The sequence below is a fragment of the Capra hircus genome, chromosome 28 (genome assembly GCF_001704415.2).
Source record: "Capra hircus breed San Clemente chromosome 28, ASM170441v1, whole genome shotgun sequence".
Lineage (NCBI taxonomy): Eukaryota > Metazoa > Chordata > Mammalia > Artiodactyla > Bovidae > Capra > Capra hircus.
Window position 1 is genome coordinate 28,919,693 of NC_030835.1, and position 22,073 is coordinate 28,941,765.

Sequence of the window (22,073 nt, forward strand, 5' to 3'; positions counted from 1 at the left end):
AATTCGTTCCTAATAGAAAATATTTGTTTGCTTCCCTGATCTTTTTCCACTAAGTTTGCTGTATTTGAATCTAGATGATAAAGACTGGCCATGAGAATGGGTGGCATTTAGTGTTTAAAGTCCAGCTTGAAAGAGAAAAAAATATGTATACACACACACACACACACACACACACACATTATTACCCTAAAAGGAAAAATCCACCTTGTATTTAATAGCAATCTATTTTTTTAAAACTTCATGTAAAAAATTTCACTCTAGGCCCATAGAAATATACAATAAAGAATATAATAATATAGTGCATTTTTTAAAAGTCTGTCTTGGGCCAAGATATGTGGGTAAGTTGCATTTTTTCAGATTTTTTTTCTTTAATCCTCCAACAAAGATTGGCCCCAACTTTGCATCCATTCCTTATGTTATCCAAATATGTTTGCCAATCTTTCGCGTGCTATCTTTGTGTTCTCCTTGAAATGTAGCAAAAATATAATGTGTTTGCTTTGTTTTGTTTTTGTTTTTTATTACTTATTCTTATAGAAGAAGAAGAACTGCTGCAATTGACAGCTTTATCAGCTCAAGCGTTCGGGGGATGACCAGGCCTCTCTCTGTCTCCTCCCTGCCTCCCACAGCTCCATTAAGCTGTAGGTCTGCAGTTGTTTCAACACATATTGATGAATTTACTTCGGATTGTTTCACAGGCATTATTTGATATGTCAGTACCCTCATGAAACTTTTATACTGACATATTCCCCTTAAAAACAATAAATCACAGTTTTCTCCAAAAAAAAATAAATAAACATTCATAGGCAAGCAACCAAGACCAAACACTTAGATCCTTTGTAATCTCGACTTTCTTTGAAAGAATAAGACCCACGTAGCTCAGTCAAAAAAAAAAAAAAAAAATCCAAACCTCTTCCTACTCTTCTCAGTATTCAAGTTCTGGAGCTTGAGTTTCGTCTCCTATGTTCTTTTTGCCTCAGCATTCTCCAGTTCTCATCCTTTCTATTCCAAATAGCTGTAAGACTCCATTTAAATCCTATCAGATTCTTTTTACAGCTAAAATTGAAACCCTGAGGTCATTTCTAGGCCAACTCTGCTGCCTAATAAGTACGAATGTCCTCATTACACCTCCCCCTCCCAATTATTTTTTAAAATTCAACTCAATTATTTTAAGCACAACTCTTCAAAGTTAAAAAAAAATGTAACAGAGCCATGGAAGCAGAAATGCTAGAACTTGCCTTTTTATCTCTCACAGGAATGGCATTTTTAAACACAAACTCATGTCAGACATTGAATAGTCTCTACCCAGGAATGAATGTTTTGATTAAAAGTTATTTAATATCTCTAGCTCCTTGGAATTCTGCCTAAAGCTGGAGATATTCTTAGCTGCAGGTTTTGTGCCTTCTTCAACTAGATAGAAAAATGGCTCAAAATCTAGAGGGAATAAATGGCATTCTCAAAATAGTTACTTGGTTGTATAGGTGTTTATATCATAGAGGATACTGATGTGTTGAAATTTAGGAATTAGAAAAGAATGCTGGGGGAGGAGGAGTGTGTCAGTACAGCATCTTTCTACAGCCCTGTCCCTACATCCACTGATCCTCAGGCTTTTGCTTAAAATCAGTTTTAGGACACTGCATTTATACAGCAGGTCTTAACACTAAGATTCTGTATAATCTCTATGTCATATTTCTTAACTTGAATTGGTATTTAAATCAAGAAGTGCTAAAGACATTTGAGCAGATTGGTAGATCAAATATGATTTAATTTTTTGTCTGCTTCCAATGTAAAATCATGGGGACAGATTCTCATAGCATCTAAACGTTCATTTAAAAAAATTTTTAGAAGAAGGATAACTTCATTTCAAGGATGCAAATAGGATTTTGACTCAATAAGTTATTTTCGCTTCAGAGGTAGTGTTGCTCTCAGTACAACCTCTTCTCTTTAACCATCATCCTTTTGAAGCAAAATATTTACAGAGCGTTGAATTATTTTTCCAGCTTTCCAACAGCATTTCATGCACTGAGATATTGATGTGACATGGTTAGAAATTGGGCCCTCCGGACCTGTATTGTGCAATGGCATTGTGCTGTTATCATCAGGAGATTCCATTTTTTCCAACCCCCAGGGTCCTGTCTGTACTTGTTTACAGGTCATCTGGATAGCAACTAGTATATGTTCAATGGCATGAGTGTTAGCACGGTAACCTTGGCAACCGAGCTAGCTCTCATTTCAAAACCTCACATGCTGTATCATAAAATTAGATAACAGAATTGACATTCTGCTACATGTCTGTCATATAAATTAAGCTCTGAGAATGATTTCCTTTATAGCGGTGTGCCTTAATATGGAAATGGAAGGTACGAATTAGAACAATTTTATTACATATGTGTATGTACTATTCCACATTTACGTGCTGGGTATAGTTCTTCAGTTCTTTCTCTATGATTTTGAACCTCAGATATTGCCATATTACTCTCACTGTGCTGGAATTCTTGGCTTCATTTTATGATTGGGATGAAGCTTATAGCAGAGCTGTATCAGATATCCTATAGAAATAGTATTATGAATAATAGAAGATTCTGCTCCTAAAAAATCTAAAATTCAAAGCATTCTTGACTTTACTGGATACCGTTATTTATGCTGATTAGAAGTAAGACTGTGCACAGAATATTATACTAACTAAATCAGAATCCCAAAGACAAGACATGCTTTCCTTTCATTTATATAGTTATGCATATTTTTATACACATTATATTTTCCAGTGCCCAGGAATCTTTGATAAGATCTTTATTTCAAGGACATTTTAAACATGCAGATTAATACACTTCATCAGCTTTGAGTCCTAGGTCCTCCTTTATAATTTGTAAATATCTTAATGTCAGGATTTTTCTATTTCTTGGGGTCTGGTGCAGTTTTTCTTGGATATAAATTTAAAGACTCAACTTGTGAATTACATTTAATGTAAGCACCCTGCAGTTTGCTGCATTGCAAATGATTATTTTTAGAAATTTTATGGTTGCCTGGATATATATATTTGTCTTCATTGATATGGAGGGAGAAAAGCTCATTAATGATTTAAAAAGAAGGTGTTTTGATTCATCAACTTCATTCTTCTCATTACATAAATAATAAAGGCAATAAATTAACATCTAATAAAGTTGTAAGTTTATTTCTGAATATAACTGCAAAACAGTCTTGAATCCTTGGGTATAACTTTTTCTATTCTTTATATTTTTCTGCCTCCATGTTTTCAATGTCATCATTCTGCATATTTTAACCTAGAAAGATGGTATATAATTCTTGTTAAAGATGCCTTCTAGCAGTTCTCTATCAAACACCATAATTGAACAACTGTTTTATAAAACAGTTCTTTGGCTTCTAGAATGGTAAGTTATTATATAAAACATGGAAGATTCTTATGTCACAACTGACTATAAAACAATTTTCCTTTTTCCGTATACCTGCTATATGTCATACATAACATTTGATAAAGCTGCTTCCAACATTTTCTCATCTTATTAGCCATCCATCTAACTCTGGCTAGTGTTTTGTTAAATACTACCGTCTTACCTTATACCTAACAAAAAGTGGAAATTCCTGCAAATTCAGGACTCTTTCTTTTCAGAAACAGATTAAGTGGTTGTGCTCTCTACATTTGTGCTTAAGGGTGAAGAAGGGCAGAAATCCTTCTGTGTATTTGCCGACCCTGTACAGCAAATACCTGTTACATTTTCTGCAATGTTTAAACTGTTTGCTTTATCTCATTGAGTCATCATCACCTTTCTGTTTACACTGGTAAATGGTAGTTTTTATTTTCTTTTATCTTGAAACTATTTCTTGTGATGAACAGAAATAGTTCAGCATGTGGTGGTTCCAGGACTGAGTCCAGTTTGGGTAACCATCTATCCTGTGAAATAACTTCATCCAGAACTTTTCAATGCCTAGGCCTCCTACAGTGCAACATGGACATGAACTCAGGCTGTGTGGGGGCTGCAATGTGGGGGCTTAATGGGCTGTTTGCATGACTCCAAGATGTATTTTAATATCTGGTATTTTTTTTTAATTGTGAAATGATATGCCATTCGATGGATGGGGAAGGGGAGGAATCCTAATGATAAAAGAGAAAATAAAAGTGAAAAAGTAATACAGCTTCTTTTGTGATTTCCTTGTAGGTCCGATGTTGTGGTCCTCTGTTTTTCGATCGCTAATCCCAATTCCCTAAATCATGTGAAAACCATGTGGTATCAAGAGATCAAGCACTTTTGCCCTCGCACACCTGTTGTTCTAGTTGGCTGCCAGCTAGATCTCCGCTATGCTGATCTTGAAGCTGTTAATAGAGCCAGACGCCCTTTAGCAAGGTAAGCCAGGGGACTCAGTGTGCCAGTTAAATTAAAATTTAGAGGTAGCAGATGTCTTTGTAGCCTTGGGTTCTGTTCTTTAGTGGCTCCAAGATCCCATCAATCAGTCTGAATGCTTTAAGTTAGCTGGTTAATCATGAGGAAGAGATATGTCCTGACCCCTCTCATGTTCACCATTACCTCTTTTTTTAAAAATTGTACATATTTTTTAATTGCTGGAAAATTGCTTGACAGTTTTGTGTTGGTTTCTGCCATACAACAATGCAAATGAATCGTGTGTGTGTGTGTGTATGTGTGTGTGTGTGTATCCCTTCCTTCCTGATCCTCCCTCCCCTTCCCACATCCCACCCCCTAGGTCATCACAGAGTGCCAGGCTGGGCTTCCTGTGTTATTTAGCAACTTCCCGTTATCTATTTTACACATGATAGTGTATATATGTTAATGCTACTTTCTCAATGCATCCTGCCTTCACCTTGTCCGGCTGTGTCCAAAAGTCTGTTCTCTACTAGGTTCATCAGTACTATTTTTATAGGTTCCATATATGTATGCATTAATATACAATAATTGTTTTTCTCTTTCTGACTTAATTCACTATGTATAAGAGGCTCTAGGGTCATCTACCTCACTACAACTGACTCAAATATGTTCCTTTTATGGCTGAGTAATATTCCATTGTATAAATATATACCAACTTCTTTATGCATTCATGTGGAGATAGACATCTAGGTTGTTTTCATGTCCTGGCTGTAAATTAAGCAACTGACAAAGGGTTAATCTCCAAAATCTATTAGCAGTTCATACAGCTCAATATCAGCAAAACAAATAACCCAATCAAAAAATGGGCAAAAGACATAAACAGATGTTTCTCCAAAGAATACATCACTTCACTTCAGTCTCAGTCGTGTCAAACTCTTTGCAACCCCATGAATTGCAGCATGCCAGGCCTCCCTGTCTATCACCAACTCCCGGAGTTTACCCAAACTCATGCCACTGACTCAGTGATGCCATGCAACCATCTCATCTCCTGTCGTCCCCTTCTCCTCCCACCTTCAATCTTTCCCAACATCAGAGTCTTTTCAAATGAATTAGCTTTTTACATCACATGGCCAAAATATTACAGTTTCAGCTTCAGCATCAGTCCTTCCAATGAATATTCAGGACTGATTTCCTTTAGGATGTACTGGTTGGCTCTCCTTGCTCTCTAAGGGACTCTCAAGAGTCTTCTCCAACACCACAGTTCAAAAGCATCAATTCTTCGTCACTCAGCTTTCTTTATAGTCCAACTCTCACAACCATACATGACTACTGGAAAAACCATAGCTTTGACTAAACAGACCTTTGTTGGCAAAGCAATGTCTCTGCTTTTTAATATACTGTCTAGATTGGTCATAACTTTTCTTCCAAGCAGTAAGCGTCTTTTAATTTCATGGCTGCAGTCACCATCTGCAGTGATTTTGGAGCCCAAAAAAATAAAGTCAGCCACTGTTTCCACTGTTTCCCCACCTATTTCCCATGAAGTGATGGGACCAGATGCCATGATCTTCGTTTTCCGAATGTTGAGCTTTAAGCCAACTTTTTCACTCTCCTCTTTCACTTTCATCAAGAGGCTTTTTAGGTCCTCTTCACTTTCTGCCATAAGGGTGGTGTCATCTGCATATCTGAGGTTATTGATATTTCTCCTGGCAATCTTGATTCCAGCTTGTGCTTCTTCCAGCCCAGCGTTTCTCATGATGTACTCTGCACATGAGTTAAATAAGCACAGTGACAATATACAACCTTGACGTACTCCTTTTCCTATTTGGACCAGTCTGTTGTTCCCTGTCCAGTCCTAACTGCTGCTCCCTGACCTGCATGCAGATGAAAGAAGACATACCCGGGGCCAATAAACACATGAAAGGATGCTCCACGTCGCTCATTATTAGAGAAATGCAAATCAAAACTACAGTGAGGTATCACCTCACACCAGTCAGAATGGTCATCCAAAAAAAAAAAAATCTATAAACAATAAATGCTGGAGAGGATGTGAAGAAAAGGGAACCCACCTGCACTGTTGGTGGGAATGTAAACTGACAAAGCCATTACAGAAAACAGTATAGAGATTCCTTTAAAAAGTAAGAATAAATCATCTGACCCAGAAATCCTGCTTGGGCATATACCCTGGGAAAACCACAATTCTAAAAGACACATGTACCCCAGTGTTCATTTCACCATCACCTCTTAGTCAGGAACCGATTTTTGTAAAATGGTTGGCCAGAGCTTAAAGTGAGTTCTCTAATTATGATATGGTGTATAAAAGTGCTTTGGGGCCTTCCCTGGTAGTCCAGTGGTGAAGACTCGGCTCCCAATGCAAGAGAGGCTCATTTGATTCCTGGTTGGGGATCTAAGATCCTGCATGTTGCCAAGTACAGCCAAAAAATAAATAAGCACTTTGAACTTGGTAAAGTGTTAAACAAAATGTTAGTTACTCATCATAATGTCTTTCTGGAAATTAAGATTTATAATAAAGGTAGGTGAAATTCATGTCTGGATAGTCATGTATGGATGTGAGAGTTGGACTATATAGAAAGCTGCACACCAAAGAATTGATGCTTTTGAACTGTGGTGTTGGAGAAGACTCTTGGGAGTTCCTTGGACTGCAAGGAGATCCAGCCAGTCCATCCTAAAGGAGACCAGTCCTGGATTACACTGGAAGGACTGATGCTGAGGCTGAAACCCCAATACTCTGGCCACCTGATGCGAAGAGCTGACTCATTTGAAAAGACCCTGATGCTGAGAATGATTAAAGGTGGGAGGAAAAGGGGAAGACAGAGGATGAGATGGTTGGATGGCATCACCGACTCAATGGACATGAGTTTGAGTAAGCTCCAGGAGTTGGTGATGGAGAGGGAAGCCTGAAGTGCTGCAGTCCATGGGGTCGCAAAGAATCGGACACGACTGAGCGACTGAACTGAAATTCAGAGCCGTCGTCTATGATTCTTGGCCCCAGAAACATCAAATTCATGCAAATACTCATATCCAAGTATTTTTAACCTTCTCATTTTCCTCCATCTTAGAGTATTTCATTCCTGAGGTGGCCGTGTCCGGTTTTTAAAGATTATATAGACCTATGGTTAAAAACAGCAATACTGCTTTTTAAATGGCTCTCTGGTGGTGTTATTTTTAGAGTGTCACACATTTAAATTACAGCTTGAAGGAGAATTTGTTTCCATCTATATAAAATGTGGATACCAATCTTGGGAGGAATAAGAGTTTTTTTAAAACATGTACTCCTTCAATATTCTTTTTAAAAATAATTGTACATGAGTTTTATTCTTAACTTTGTTTTTTGCTGGTAAACATAGGTTTTCCCAAAATGTTGATATTACTACCTTCCTTCCAGGTAGTAGGTACTTTGCCTTAATAAGCTTATTATAAAATTTTATATGGACATAAGTTTTTATGCTCTCACAGCAAAAGCAAATGTACTTTGTCAAGATAATTTCTGATGTTCTAGGTACCTCTTGGATAAATGTCCTAAAAACATTTCATGTTCCTTCTATCCTTAAATACATGGACTAAGAACTGCATATTATAAGCCACGCAGAGGGAAAGAGGCCTCCTGGCAAGTGAGACACTAGCCCCGGGCCTCAGAACTTTCTGTGTCAAAGGTTAGGATACTCAGGCCTCACACCCTGCGTGTGTAGAGGCCTGAAGGAGAGTTACAGAGCTCCAGGGCACAGTCCTTTCCATAGACAATTCTGAGGTTTCATGAAGGAGTATCTGAGCTAAGTCTTAAAGAGATTCTTCAATTAGTAATCCACCGAAAGCCCATAGGAGCAAAGCTTGACCTTAACCCTTCTTTTCTGTGCTTCACTTCCACCTCTGCAACTCCGTACAGTTTTCCCTCATTTCCATCTAGATCCTCAAATCCAAATTCTACCCAGTATTACCTTATTTCTCCTAAGACCTGTCCCTGTCACACACACATCGCCCTTGGTCCTGTACACCAGATATTTTATTTAGGAAGATCATCTCCTAAGAGTGCATTTCAGAATCAAGTATGTGTTTGTGAACAGTGTAACGACAGATCCTATCTTGCCTGCGTTTTGGAATTCATCTGTGTCTTGATCACGGTTATACTGTAATTACAGCACTATTCTGCCTACCAATACTGATTCCAGAAGCTTGGCTTCTTGGGGGTTGATTGGACTGTAAATGGGCCTTGTGTGCCAGTCTAAAGGGTTTAGACTTTATTCCCTGGGCTCTATGGAACCAGAGGAAATTTTTTTAAAGAATTGCAGCTAAGTCATACTTGTGGTACATAAGAAATTTTTGTGTAACAGTGAATGCTATGAGCTAAAATGTGGGAAAATTCTGAAGAAAGATGAGTTAAGAGGCTAATGTACTAATCCGGGCAAAAGATGATTGCCTGATTGAAGAGGGGAAAAGAGTGAGATATGAAAGAAGGTTCACAAAACTAATAGAGGAGACTTAGGTGAGCTGTTGGACATGGATCAGTTAGCCTAGAACTAGGGAGTTCTGGATTCTGACTGCTTAGTAAAGTGCTCTCAGTGACTTTAAAATGTGACCTTAAGACATTTCCCAAGTGGAAAGGACCTTGAAACTTTCTGCCTGTTTCTTCAGGATACAGAATGAAAACAGCATCCATAGGGATACTGGGAGGCCCAAGTGAGAAAATGAACATGGATTCCTTTTTAAGTTATAAAGCAAAATGTAAGCATAAGGGGAAAATGATGAAAATGATGCTGATTGTGGCAATAATGATGGTTATCAGATAACACTGATCAAGCACTCACTGTGGAACAGGTACTATGCTGGGCTAATTATCTCATTTAAACCTTTCAGTCATCCTTTAAGATGCAAGTACTTACTATTATTCTTTCCATTTTACAGATGGGAAAACTGAGAAAAACGTTAAGTAACTTACCCAGGAACAAACAGCTAGTGAAATGGCTGATGCTTGAGTTATTGTTGTTACTACTGAAAGCATTTTTTCCCCTGCCATCATAAGTCCTTTATATTTGAAAGATTTGAAGTTGGTAGGAGATTTTTCAAGAGTCTAATAAAAAGTCTGAATAGGATTTAAAATGTATAATTCAATTAGGTGCTTAGATAGTCCCTGATTACTAATTTTTTCCTGAAATAAGACTGATTCTAATGTTAAAAATATTCTATTTCAGGCCCATAAAGAGAGGGGATATTCTGCCTCCAGAAAAAGGCCGAGAGGTTGCAAAGGAACTGGGTATACCCTACTATGAAACAAGTGTGTTTGACCAGTTTGGCATCAAAGACGTGTTTGACAACGCAATCCGAGCAGCACTCATTTCGCGACGGCACTTGCAGTTCTGGAAATCCCACCTGAAGAAAGTCCAGAAGCCTTTACTTCAGGCACCGTTCCTACCTCCAAAAGCCCCCCCACCGGTCATCAAAGTTCCAGAATGTCCCTCCACGGGGACGAACGAAGCTGCCTGTTTACTGGACAATCCTCTGTGTGCTGATGTCCTCTTCCTCCTCCAGGACCAGGAGCAGATCTTTGCACACCGAATTTACCTCGCTACCTCCTCTTCCAAGTTTTATGATCTTTTTTTAATGGAATGTGAAGAAACCCCCCACTGGAGTGAAGGAGCTTGTGAGAGAGAGAAGCAAAGCAGGGATTCCCAGGAGTGGGCACAGAGTCTTGACCCAGATGAGGAAAGGGAAGAGGGCACCCCAAGGACGCCTCAGGCTGATCAGTGGACCCCCTCGAGCCAGAACCTGTCCCAACAGGAGACCCCGGGGCTGGACGCCGAGGACCTGGTGGCAGAGACGCAGGCCCTGTCAGGCTGGAGTAAGGGCTTCATCGGCATGCACAAGGAGCTGCAGGTCAACCCCGTCTCAAAGCGGCTGGGCCCCATGACCGTGGTCAGGATGGACGCGTCCGTCCAGCCAGGCCCTTTCAGGACCCTGCTCCAGTTTCTCTATACGGGGCAACTGGATGAAAAGGAAAAAGATCTGGTGGGCCTGGCTCAGATCGCAGAGGTCCTGGAGATGTTTGATTTGCGGATGATGGTGGAAAACATCATGAACAAGGAAGCCTTCATGAACCAGGAGATCACGAAAGCGTTTCATGTCCGGAAAGCCAATCGGATAAAAGAGTGTCTCAGCAAGGGGACATTCTCAGGTGAGCAGGTCCAATGGCAAAGCCATCAGTACCTTTGGTTGCGTTTTATCAAACATTAGCCAAACATGAGGAGGGGGGATAACGATCACTGACACGTGTAAGAACTTTCCCCCTGATGTACCTAAGTTATACGTATTCACCGATTTCATTCTTATCACACTTAAAGGTAAAATATGATGATCTCCATTTTGCAGATGGGGAAACTGAGGGGCAGGGAGATTAGGTAACTGGCCTATGGTTTATACCAGCAGTCAGTGGTGGAGCCAGGATTTGAATGCACGCTGCCTCCTAGAGCCCCATGGTGTCATAGTGCTTCTCAAAGGTAGGTCAAGCTACCCCTGAGCCTGAGCCAGTCAGCTCAGTACTCATAGTTGCCCTTCAGGATTCCTTCCCTGATATTTTCTTCTCACCAATTAGCATGCACCGATGACAAAAGAACAGCAGCCTTTGGTCCCAGGGTCGCTGAAATCCTTGAGGCCGTTTTGGTGACCCCCTGGAAAGGGTCCCATCTGGAAAGCCTCATCAGTTTCTCCCCCTTCTCCTTTGGGTTCTCACCATCCTGTGCCCTGCTCGCCTGGATGCTTTTTGTCCCTTCGTTGTCTTTGATAACTGCGCCAAGGGTTGCCCACAGCACCCTTACATAATTGCTTAAGCATCCTGATAACCTGTATCTACGATGGGTGACTGGCCCATGCTTATCCTATCTCATCAGTTCAGTTCAGTTCAGTCGCTCAGTCGTGTCCGACTCTTTGCAACCCCATGAATCGCAGCACGCCAGGCCTCCCTGTCCACATAGGACTTGTGCTAATTTTGTTCTGTAATTGTCCTCTCTGTGTATGTTTCATTGTAAAAATTTGACTTCTTGACTTCCATTATTATATAGATATTTCTGTTTTTGTCTTCATCTTTCATAATTCCTGTCATAGAAGTATGCATTTAATAACTGGTCACTGAATCCGTTAATTAATTTTTAAACTTTGAGTAATATTTACTCCAAACATTGACGATCATGGTAGAGAGTCTTGAAAGTTAATGAAATGTTACAAAGATTTACCTGCAGTAAATGAAACAATGGACCTTAAGTGAAATTGACGAAATCTCCTTTTCCTTACTAGAGAGGAATAGTAACCAAACACAGAGTGGGAGCCTAAACTGGATTCTTTATATTAAAAACAAAAAAAGCCTATAAAATACAGTTGGGGGTAATTAGAAAAAATTGGACATGAACTACATAATGGATGATATTAAGGAATTATTGCTGATTTTCTTAAGAGTTATAATGGTATGGTTATCTAGGAGAATCTTATTTTTAGAAAATTCTTGGCAAAGTAGTGTCCAACTCTTTGTGACCCCATGAACCACAGCATGCCAGGCCTCCCTGTCCATCACCAACTCCCGGAGTTTACTCAAACCCATGTCCATTGACTCAGTGATACCATCCAACCATCTCATCCTCTATCATCCCCTTCTTCTCCCACCTTCAATCTTTGCCAGCATCAGGGTCTTTTCTAGTGAGTCAGTTCTTCGCATCAGGTGGCCAAAGTATTGGAGTTTCAGCTTCAGCATCAGTCCTTCCAATGAATATTCAGGACTGATTTCCTTTAGGATGGACTGGTTGGATCTCCTTGCTCTCCAAGGGACTCCCAAAAGTCTTATCCAACACCACAGTTCAAAAGCATCAATTCTTCGGTGCTCAGCTTTCTTTATGGTCCAACTCTCACATCCATACGTGACTACTGGAAAAACCATAGCTTTGCCTAGACGGACCTTTGGCAAAGTAATGTCTCTGCTTTTTAATATGCTGTCTAGGTTGGTCATAACTTTTCTTGAAGTACGCTGTTAAAAAATGTCTACAAACGTTTTATATAGCTAAGGCAAACATGACAAAATTAAGCATGTGATAAACCAGTTACTGTTTTATTCTTCTTTCTACTGTTCTCCATGTTGAAACTTTTCTAAATAAGAAAAGACTATTCATCTCCTTTATATTACTTTATGGTTCACAGTATTTGTGTTGTGACTTTATGCATAATTTTAAATGCTTACTCCTTATATCCTTGGAGGACATGGAGAGAATTGGTGCCCGAGGTGGGGGTGGACACCACATCAGTGGTTAAGGGTATGGAAGAGAGATGAGACTAGGCGGATGGATGTGGATGGAACCCCTGGTGAGGCTGGCTTACAGGCTTGTGCTTCCTCCATCCTTGAGCAGATGTGACGTTTAAGTTGGACGATGGAGCCATCAGTGCCCACAAACCGCTGCTGATCTGTAGCTGCAAGTGGATGGCTGCTATGTTCGGGGGGTCATTTGTCGAAAGCGCCAACAGTGAGGTAGGTGCCTTCCGAAAAGCCCAAGCGGCATCTTAATGAATATGTATGTGTATTTGTATTAGAAAGTGTTGCCAGAGGACTTCGATTCTTTAACTGCTAACTTGGAAGACTTTTTTAGGCAATACCTGAGTATCACGTCACCCTCTTTCCATAACTCTGCAATTACGAGAAGCCTGTTGTTCACTTGCTATGTGTGAACCCCCAAGTCCCCCCATATCCTTTCATCCTCACAGGGTTCCTCATCCCTGAAAACATGTACAGATATATTTTTTAACAAATGTCACCAGGCAAGGTACTATCAAAATCCCCTCAAAGAAGGGGCACACTGTCTTATAGAAGTTGGAGACAGTGAAAAGTGTCTTCAGTCACTTAAACCTGGGCTTGACTCTGCCAACAACAGATGAGGGACCTTAAAAAGCCCCCTTGCTGTGCCTCAGTCTCCTTATCCTAAAGGTGAGAGATGTACTGGGTCATGCTCAAGGTCCCCTTGATCTGTGATAGTCCCTGAGGCTCTCTGCCCTAACGGGCCTCAACTCTAGGGTTTGTCACCTCTAGGGAAACAGAGATGGAGCAAAGGGTCTCTCAGAGTGCTTGTTACATCTAGTAGAAGCCACTGGGTCACTTGTCAAATGCTGGCCCTATCTCCAACAAAGGGATATTATTAGAGCAAGCAGCAGCTTGGAGACCTTGTATCTCCACCTCTTCACAAGCTCTTCACAAGCTGAAAGAAAGAAAAATTCCCTTCAAGCATTTCTAACTTGTGTCTAGAGGTAAACATTTTTTGTTGAGTTTGGCAAATATTTCTTATCCATCTTTTAAAAATAAATCTGGGGACACCGCATCAAGCTTATTGTCCTAATGGGCTTATTTTTGCTTATCTCAACATCTTTCCAAACTTTTAACAGAAACACAGAAAACAGTAACTAACTTCAAAGGGGAGCCCTCACACTAGAAATCTGAGCACTCCCTTTGTGACCCAGGAGCCTGCATTTGCATCCCCAAGTAGGGAAACAGAATCCTGTAATCACAAGCCAGGGTGGCTGGCTGTCAGTAGGCCACCCTCCTGCTTTCAGAACAGACTGCAGCTGCTCCTAAACCAACCTCCAGCCGAAGACTGTCTGCTGTCTGGGGAAAAGATGTTAGAATTATCCTGATGACCTCTTCTGATGTCTGCCAGCCTTCGTAAACCAGGAGGTCCTCACCTGCAGCTAAATGAAGTCTTTCCTCTACCATCAAAGGTGTCTGGGAGCATCATTACTAAGACCACAGCAACTGGTAGAGGCTACCCGGTGAAGGGACCGTGGGGCTCAGATCCCTGACTCCTCTGCATACAAGCTGTTTGACCTTGGGCCAGTGATCGCCTTTCTGAGCTCCAGCCTCCCTATCTGGAAAATGTGATCATAACCCGTAATGTGGTTGCGAGGTGTGAGTGTCAGTACCTGTGAAGCACCTCATAAGTACTAAATGCAAAATAACATCAGCCTTATGTGGATGCTGGTGGCATTGATGATATTCTTTCCCTCTTTGTCAGGAAAATTGGGGGATGCCGCCAATTGATAAAACCTCATCCAACTGGCACAGCACCACCTTCAGTAATCTCTCAAGATAAAAGAGCCCCAAGACTCACTTCCCCTCTTTTTCCAGCTTGCCGAAGTATGTGCCCAAGGATACCTGCTTGTCACCTGGCAGGGAGCAGTTGATCGAGGTCCAGGGTCCAGGCATAAAGAGACACTGTCAGAGCTGACCTCACTGATGCTAATCCCCTTTATCCCTTCTCAGAATGGATTGTAATTGTCTCCAGATTAAAATGTGCAGGAGAGATGACCAAAACAGAAACTTGGCGGCCGATGTGAATGCACACGGGTCTGTTCGTGTGACAGCCTCTCTCTGGGGTGGCGTCTGTTTAGCATCACCCTGCCCACCCCCCTCCCCACCTCAAGGACTAGGTTGCTCACCACTTAGAACTACAGCTGAGCCTGATACAGATGTGTAGTTTCAACCCAGCTCAAAACACAAAGGCCATGGAACCGAGCTACCAGAAGTCTATACCAAGACACCTAGCATATGAAGAATGGCGTGAGCTGTGGATGTGTCCAGTCTTTCCTGCCCCTCCTCATGTCCAGGGTACACGGAAGTGTTCTGTTATATAGTTATGAACTCTAGTCTCAGCTTGAGCTTGGGCAAGTGACCGACCCTCTTTAGACCTGCGTCCTCATCTCTAATATGGGGACCACAAGAGAACCATCTCCAAAGGGCAGGTCAGTCATGAAAGTATGTGTGTAAAGCATCAAATTCGGTGCCTAAAACATACAAAGGCTGAAGTGATGTCAATGACTATTTTCCTGGAGGATTCTTGTTAAATTGTTTCCATGAGGAGTTCAAGGTCTTTGTCCCCTGAAAGTCCTCAGGTAACAAACAAGCCACCTAGTCCCTTCCTAAACTAGCAGAGTGTGGTAGAGATGGTTATGGAGGTAAGAAGAGGTACTTGGGTGAAGTCTGAGTAAATGTACGATGGTTAATTCAGGCCTGTATATGCATGGGCCTGTGCTTTCTAGGCCACCTTTTTATTCTTTATTGTTTTGTGTAAATCTGATGTCCCCCACAAAATTCAACCTTTTTTTTTTTGCATTAATAGAATTCACATGAATATCCAGAAAGGAATAAAATATGCCCACTGATGTTCTTTTAACTTTTTTTGTCATTTAATATTTAAGACACTGTATTTTACTTCTATTTTTCTCATTACTTTTAATGTAGCAGTAAGCATAATTCTCTCCCCAGAGGTACTCAGCAAGTGGTTCATTAAAAATGCATGCCCATGTTGTGGTAAGCAATGCTCTGGATCTAGAATACTTTCTTATTCTCTATGAGACCATCTCTAATTATAAGCCTAATAGTCTGAGCTGATCTTTGCAATTAAAATTTTAAACCAGCTAAACTGGAATATGGGTCATTGTTTACGGTAGCATTGTATTCTTTTTTTTTTTTTTAAGCTACATTCAGCAGGTAGGGCACAACCGTTTTAATTCCATTTGTTTTATTTATATGATTTTTTAAAGTTCTATAAAAATGGTCTCTCTGTTGCTACTCAGTTTATTAGTAATGTTGAAATCTCAGGGAAAAAAATCAACAGCGAGGGAAAAAAAAGTGCATGTTCTAAAATGTTGTTTATTTTCATTTGTTGGTTACTTCCGAGGATCCCTAACATTATTTGCCAAAAAGAGCCATTGCTTTTATAAATAAAAGTGTTAGTGTTATATTAAACATGAAGGAAACAGTAGGTCATAGATGCTTACAAATGTCAGAATGCTCTGAAGACATTGGGAGTGTTGGGGCAGGGCTGCTTCCTGGAATCTATCATCTCCTGATGCCAAAAATAATTTCTTTTTATTTAGGATGTCCATTTTGCCATTACTGAGAACACAGTCTTAGAAAAAATTGCTTAAGTTATCTGAGTATCTTCAGAGTCCATAATCTTAGTGAAGAAAAAGCTTTAGATGTCATCTATTCCAAATCTCTCCCCTGTCACCGATGAGGAAACTAAGGTTCAGAGATGGTGAATAATTTGTTAAAGGTCACACAGCATTTTAGCAACACATCTCTGGGCCTTCCCCAGCCCCTTACCCTGTCCTTCAAGCTAGTATTTTCAGAAACATCCCCATCCCTGAGAGTACAGGTATTCACAGGAAGCTCTGGGACTTTATTTATAATCACTAACACTTTAGAGCACTTAGCACTTCATAAAATGTATATTTTTTGTTATCACAATGGCCCCAATTTTAAAGTTTCACAATTTAATTAACTTCCAATTATTTAAAAATTGTGCTAATCCAAACACCATTCTAGAGAAATCAAATTTTGCTATATGTAATTTGCCATGTTTTCCATGTGCTAAAAGTTCATGTCTATGTAAGATAAATGCATATATACATAAATGTTTATCCATACAAATACAACTGTGTTAGATTTACTGGAATAGCAATTAATTACAATACAGTGGCTTCTGTATTTTAAAATGATATCAGATATAGTTTCTACTTGCCAGGTTTTATTTATTATTGTAGAAGTTATGCTAAAAATTTGAAATTATCACACTTGTCAAGTCATTGATGGGTAGTAATCCACATACTTATTAATAGAATCACAATTGTTCTCACTGTGTCTGAGAGAGGAAGAGTAATTTTCATAATATTTCTAGGAATTTTCCTGGGCTCTCTCTTTCATACACCTAGGGAAAGCTCTGTCTGAGAGGATTTTCCCTCTCTGAGATGGTTGGTGGCTATGCAGGAAAATTATATAGATGGTTGCTATAGCTAAACAATTGCAACCACACCATTAGAAGACTGAAGTGGCCACAAGCCCCTTGTAGATTGTGGAGACAATTTATAAACAAATATATATATATATACACATATACATATACATACACATATATATACACACTTATACATACAAATATAGAGAGATTTAAATATATAATATAGATGTAATCATATATAACATACAGATATAATCATGTCATACATAAATGTAATCATAAATATAATTTTTGTATGCTGTACATACCAGAATTAAGTCTATAACTTTTTATCCTTTTGAACTCAGAAATCTAATTCTTGAAAACTCTTAGTGAGATACAGTGCTGTATTATAGCTTTCTTCCTCACCATGAAGGGTTTCCAGTCCTGCACAGCAGTTCCAAACACAACTTTAGAATCTTATTTCCTGGGTTCAAATATCAGTCCCAGCTTCCTAGCTCTGCAACCCTGGACACCAGACTTAACCTCCCTGAACCTCCATTCACTTATCTGTAAAATGGCAAAAACAATAGTCTCTCCTTCCTAGAGAGGATATAAGGATCAAAACATAATGCATGTGGAAAGCTTATTAGCACAGTACCTTGTGCATAGGAGGCCTTCTATTAGGTTAATTCTTATCATCATTCCAGTAGCAAGTACTCGTGGCGCCATTCTCTATGATGCCAGGGCACGTCTCGTGGAGAGAGAAACCTCAGATGAAGAACAGCTGCTATAACGTTTATATCCCTGTTGATCCAGGCCCAGCCATTCAGAACTCTACTTCCCAGGCAGTCCCTGGCTCCTCAGCAGACTCTAGCTTGGATGAATATGTGCAATAACTACAGGTGCTCAGGAAGAAGACTAGCAGGATCCTCCAGGGAACAATTCTCATACCCAGCCATTCCCCAAGATGTCCTAAGCCGAGCTCTCTCTAGATTCTCTGCGTCTACTGATACCTGATAACCTTCCAGTAGTTCCAAATCTATGTGGTTGTGCCACAGGAAAAATAAAGTGTGTCTATCATGCTAACACATACTTTTTAAATTTTTTATTGATGTATAGTTGATTTCATGCTAGTGTTTATTGATAGAACGTTGGGATCACGCCAGTCACTGTGGCAGCTAGGATGGTCGCTCATCGTCTTATTTTGACATCTTAGAGAGCTGGGCTCTATTGTGTCTCAGCAACAGTGCGGACTGCAGCTCCCCCCAACACCTGTCATGTTGCTAGGAGATTTCTTTCCCCACAATAGAGTATTCTAAGGTACTTGGCAAGGAGGGCCTATAATGTCATCATACATTTGCAGCCCATTTGTCTGATTTATAAGCCCAAATAGCTATTTAAAAATTCCAAATCAGGCTTTGTCAGGCAGCCCCACTCTTTTGTCATCCACAAATCAAACTGTTATGTTTACAGCTGTAAATAGTGAGTGACTTCTCCGCACAGCCTCAGAGCAGGTGTCCCAGACTTGCTAATAATGAATCACACGGCGGGGATATTTACAAGCAGTATAGCCTGAAAATGTTCCCACTGTTTTCTTCAGCAGAACTTACCTTTTCAAATAACATTTCAGGTATATCTCCCAAACATAAACAAGATGTCAATGCAGGCAGTACTGGATTATCTCTATACTAAGCAGTTGTCACCTAACTTGGACCTGGACCCACTGGAACTAATTGCCTTGGCAAACAGATTTTGCCTGCCACACTTGGTTGCACTTGCAGGTAAGGCTGATGACTCAGGGCCATGCGGTATCTGACTGTCATATTTATGAAAACGACATTTAAGCAAAAAATAATACTTCCAGGGAATAAAAATTAAATTTTTATCACCCAACATAAGACTGTCTTGTACAGGGTGATATGAACTGATCAAATGTATCAAACAGCCCCCATTCAATTCAGCAACTGTTTTTTAAACACCTACTTTGTATAGGTCCTGCTGATACATATAGAAGGCAGTAGTTAAGAACATAGGCTGCAGATCCAGATCACTTGGGTTCAGGTCTTGGCTCCACTATTTACTGGCTGGATGACTTCATACTTGATTTAATTACTCTGTATCTCAGCTTTCTCTCTCTCTTTAAAATGAGGATAATGATATTCTACCATAGAGTTGTTATGAAGATTAAATGAGTTAAGAGATTTTATATATATATATAAAGAGAGCGAGTCCTGAGAACAGTGTCTGGCACCTAGTAAGCATTATGTAAGTGGTTTTCTTAAAGCTATTTTAGAAAATGTTCTGACATTGTCAAGATCATTTTGGGAAAAAGAGAAAAAAGGGAGACTTGATTTAACTTCACAGAACCTTATGTATCATTTCTAGATTTGCTCAGTTGGTAAGCCAAAGCAGATCTAAATAAGATATATGCTTTCAAATACCCTTTTCTTGAATTTAAACCTTCTGTTTCATTTACCAGAGTTGTTGATTAGCAGTAAGAGTGCTACATTTAGTTGACTCTTGTTAACCAGGAAAGCAGGATAGTGCCTGTTTTGTTCACTGGCATATCCTCTGTACACAGAGAGATGCCTGAGCATAGGAGGTTCTCAGTAAAAGTCTGATGAAGCATTAAATGAAAATGAAGGAATGAACAAACCAACCAGCCACCCCTGCCCTTGACTTCCTGACAGTATCTTTAGAAAAAAAAAGATTTATTTCTCTGCACTCCAAGTTTCTACCATGCTCAGCCAACTAGAGATCAAAGTTTTCTCCTCACCTTCCTTCTTCACCAGCTGGATAACAAGAAATAGTATTGCTATTCTTTTTTTTTTTTTGCCACACTGCACGGCAAGTGGGATCTTAGTTCCCTGACCAGGGATCTAACATGCAACCCCTGCACTGGAAGCATGGAGTACTAACCACTGGACAGCTAGGGGAGTTCCTGCTATTCATTCTTTACACTGTTTTTAACCAATAAACCTGAAGTCATAGATTCAAATGAGTATTGCTGCTTTTTTAATACTAACTCTAGGAGGCTACAGAAGGCAATTCTTTTTTGCATAAGTAAGAATCTCAAGCCATTTGACTATCCAGTTTTTATACATATTTGTCCTTTGAGGATAAACTGAACTGTTTTACATAGTCAAAATTTGGAGCCAAATCTGTTGAATAGGATTTGTGATCAGTCTTGAAGGAGGGCCATTTTTGCTTAAATATTAAGGGTGGTGATGAAAACATGGGACTGCTCTCCAGGAAAGAAACTGACCCAAAGAAACATTCTTGTGTTAACTACAGACTTCTATGTATGTTTATTTTTCTTAGTAAATGTTATTATTAATGGTTATGATTACTTAACATACATCTTTCTAAGATGATTCCTTTAATCATTTCTATAGTATTTGCTGTTTAGTGTAAGTATAGAGTGTTTGGAACAGAGTGTTTAAAAATCAGTTTCTGGGGTGAAAATGCCCTGCAAGCCAAACTATCATTTAACACTTTGGAGTTACCTAAAATTTAAAACCCAGTGACTCCTCTGGAAGATTTAGTTACAAATAGTTCTTTGTCTGTCAATCCAGCTGAGGAAGGTTGTGTCAAAGAAACCATCCCAAGCTTGAGACCACGTTGACTAGGTAAGAGACATATAGACTAACAAATAAGCACGTAAAACCAGAGCAGAAAGTAAGCCTAGTTTGGACAGTATACTAAAAAATTAAATGTGATGCTAGAGATGAAAAAAAGCATCAAGGAGCTGGAAATGCTGGGCTAAGACTGTACCCACTCATGTCAAGGCCAGAGGCAGGCAGCAGCCTAACAGAGACAAAAGGCAGCTCGGTTGCAGAACCAGAGTCTGAATTCAGCATAGAATCCTAGAACACAGCTCCCGAGCAGAAACGGCAGCCCCATCTAGATCTGTGTGACTTGAGGCTGAAGATCGCCCCAGTCTTTAGAATCTAAGAGGCTGAACAATATGTCCCTCATCTGCTGCTGCTGAGACACACATACACATTAGCAGTTTTAATTCCCCATCTGGACTCATTACTGTTAGCTTCTCCACGGTCAGAGAGTGTTGAGAATTGGAGTGATATGAGTGAGGGAGCCATCAAACAGGAAGATACAAGAGTCTAGAGGATTCTAGGCAGGTCCTAGCCTGCCCAGAGCAGCACTCTCAAACAGAACTTGCAATGATAGAGACTTCCTGTGTTGGTGTTGGCCAGTACACGTGACCACTGAGCACTTAAACGTGGCTAGTGTGGGGCTGAGGACCTGAGTTTTTTATTTTGTTTAATTTTAATTGTTTAAATAGTCCCTGGAGGCCAGTAGTTACCATACTGGACAGAGGTGGTCTGGAGGACTCTGGCTATTTCAGAAAGGCTAACGGGTATCCCCAGAGTCTGCAGTGCGCTGACCCGAGCCATGACTTGCCATACTGAAAGGCCGCACATCAGAGAGGGCCCTTGATTCAGTGCACATGGAGCTGAGTCCCCCTACCTCCTCCCCTCTGAGGTGACCCCAGACGGCAGCCTCCAGGCACTAATATTCTCCTGCTCCCTCTTCTCCCCAGAACAGCACGCCGTTCAGGAGCTGACCAAGGCCGCCATGAGTGGTGTGGGCATTGATGGGGAAGTTCTCTCTTACTTGGAATTGGCCCAGGTTTGTAGCACTTTGCCTTTCACCTTTTCAGTGTATTCAACCAGTTCATTTAACGCTGATAAAACATTCCACTGTTGCATCTGAACAAATAAAGATGTCACCACTGAGTCACAGAAGCCCCCTGCTGTGTGCAGCAGAAAAGATCTGAGAGTTTTAAGTTGCATGCACTGTTCACCCTGCTGGGCTTCATTTGAAAAAACAACAAGGGCCCTGCCCCCACACCAGCCCCTTTGTGCCCTGCCCCTCCAGAGACAGCAGCTTCACATGTGGGAGAACAGCTCAGGGCATGGGAGGGGAAGGCTCTGTCTCCTTTTTGAATTCTCAGACACGCATT

General features: G+C 40.4%; 1 protein-coding gene across 7 annotated transcripts in view; it reads left to right on the plus strand.

The window, feature by feature from the left end:
* RHOBTB1 (Rho related BTB domain containing 1) overlaps positions 1–22,073 on the plus strand; it is a 141,989-nt gene that overhangs the window by 114,786 nt on the left and 5,130 nt on the right. For all 7 annotated transcript variants that reach the window (XM_018042282.1, XM_018042279.1, XM_018042280.1 and 4 more), the window contains 5 exons: positions 4,173–4,358; positions 9,539–10,518; positions 12,731–12,849; positions 18,720–18,870; positions 21,651–21,739. In XM_018042282.1, the coding sequence (XP_017897771.1) occupies positions 4,173–4,358; positions 9,539–10,518; positions 12,731–12,849; positions 18,720–18,870; positions 21,651–21,739 (1,525 nt within the window). The remainder of the gene's footprint in view (positions 1–4,172; positions 4,359–9,538; positions 10,519–12,730; positions 12,850–18,719; positions 18,871–21,650; positions 21,740–22,073) is intronic.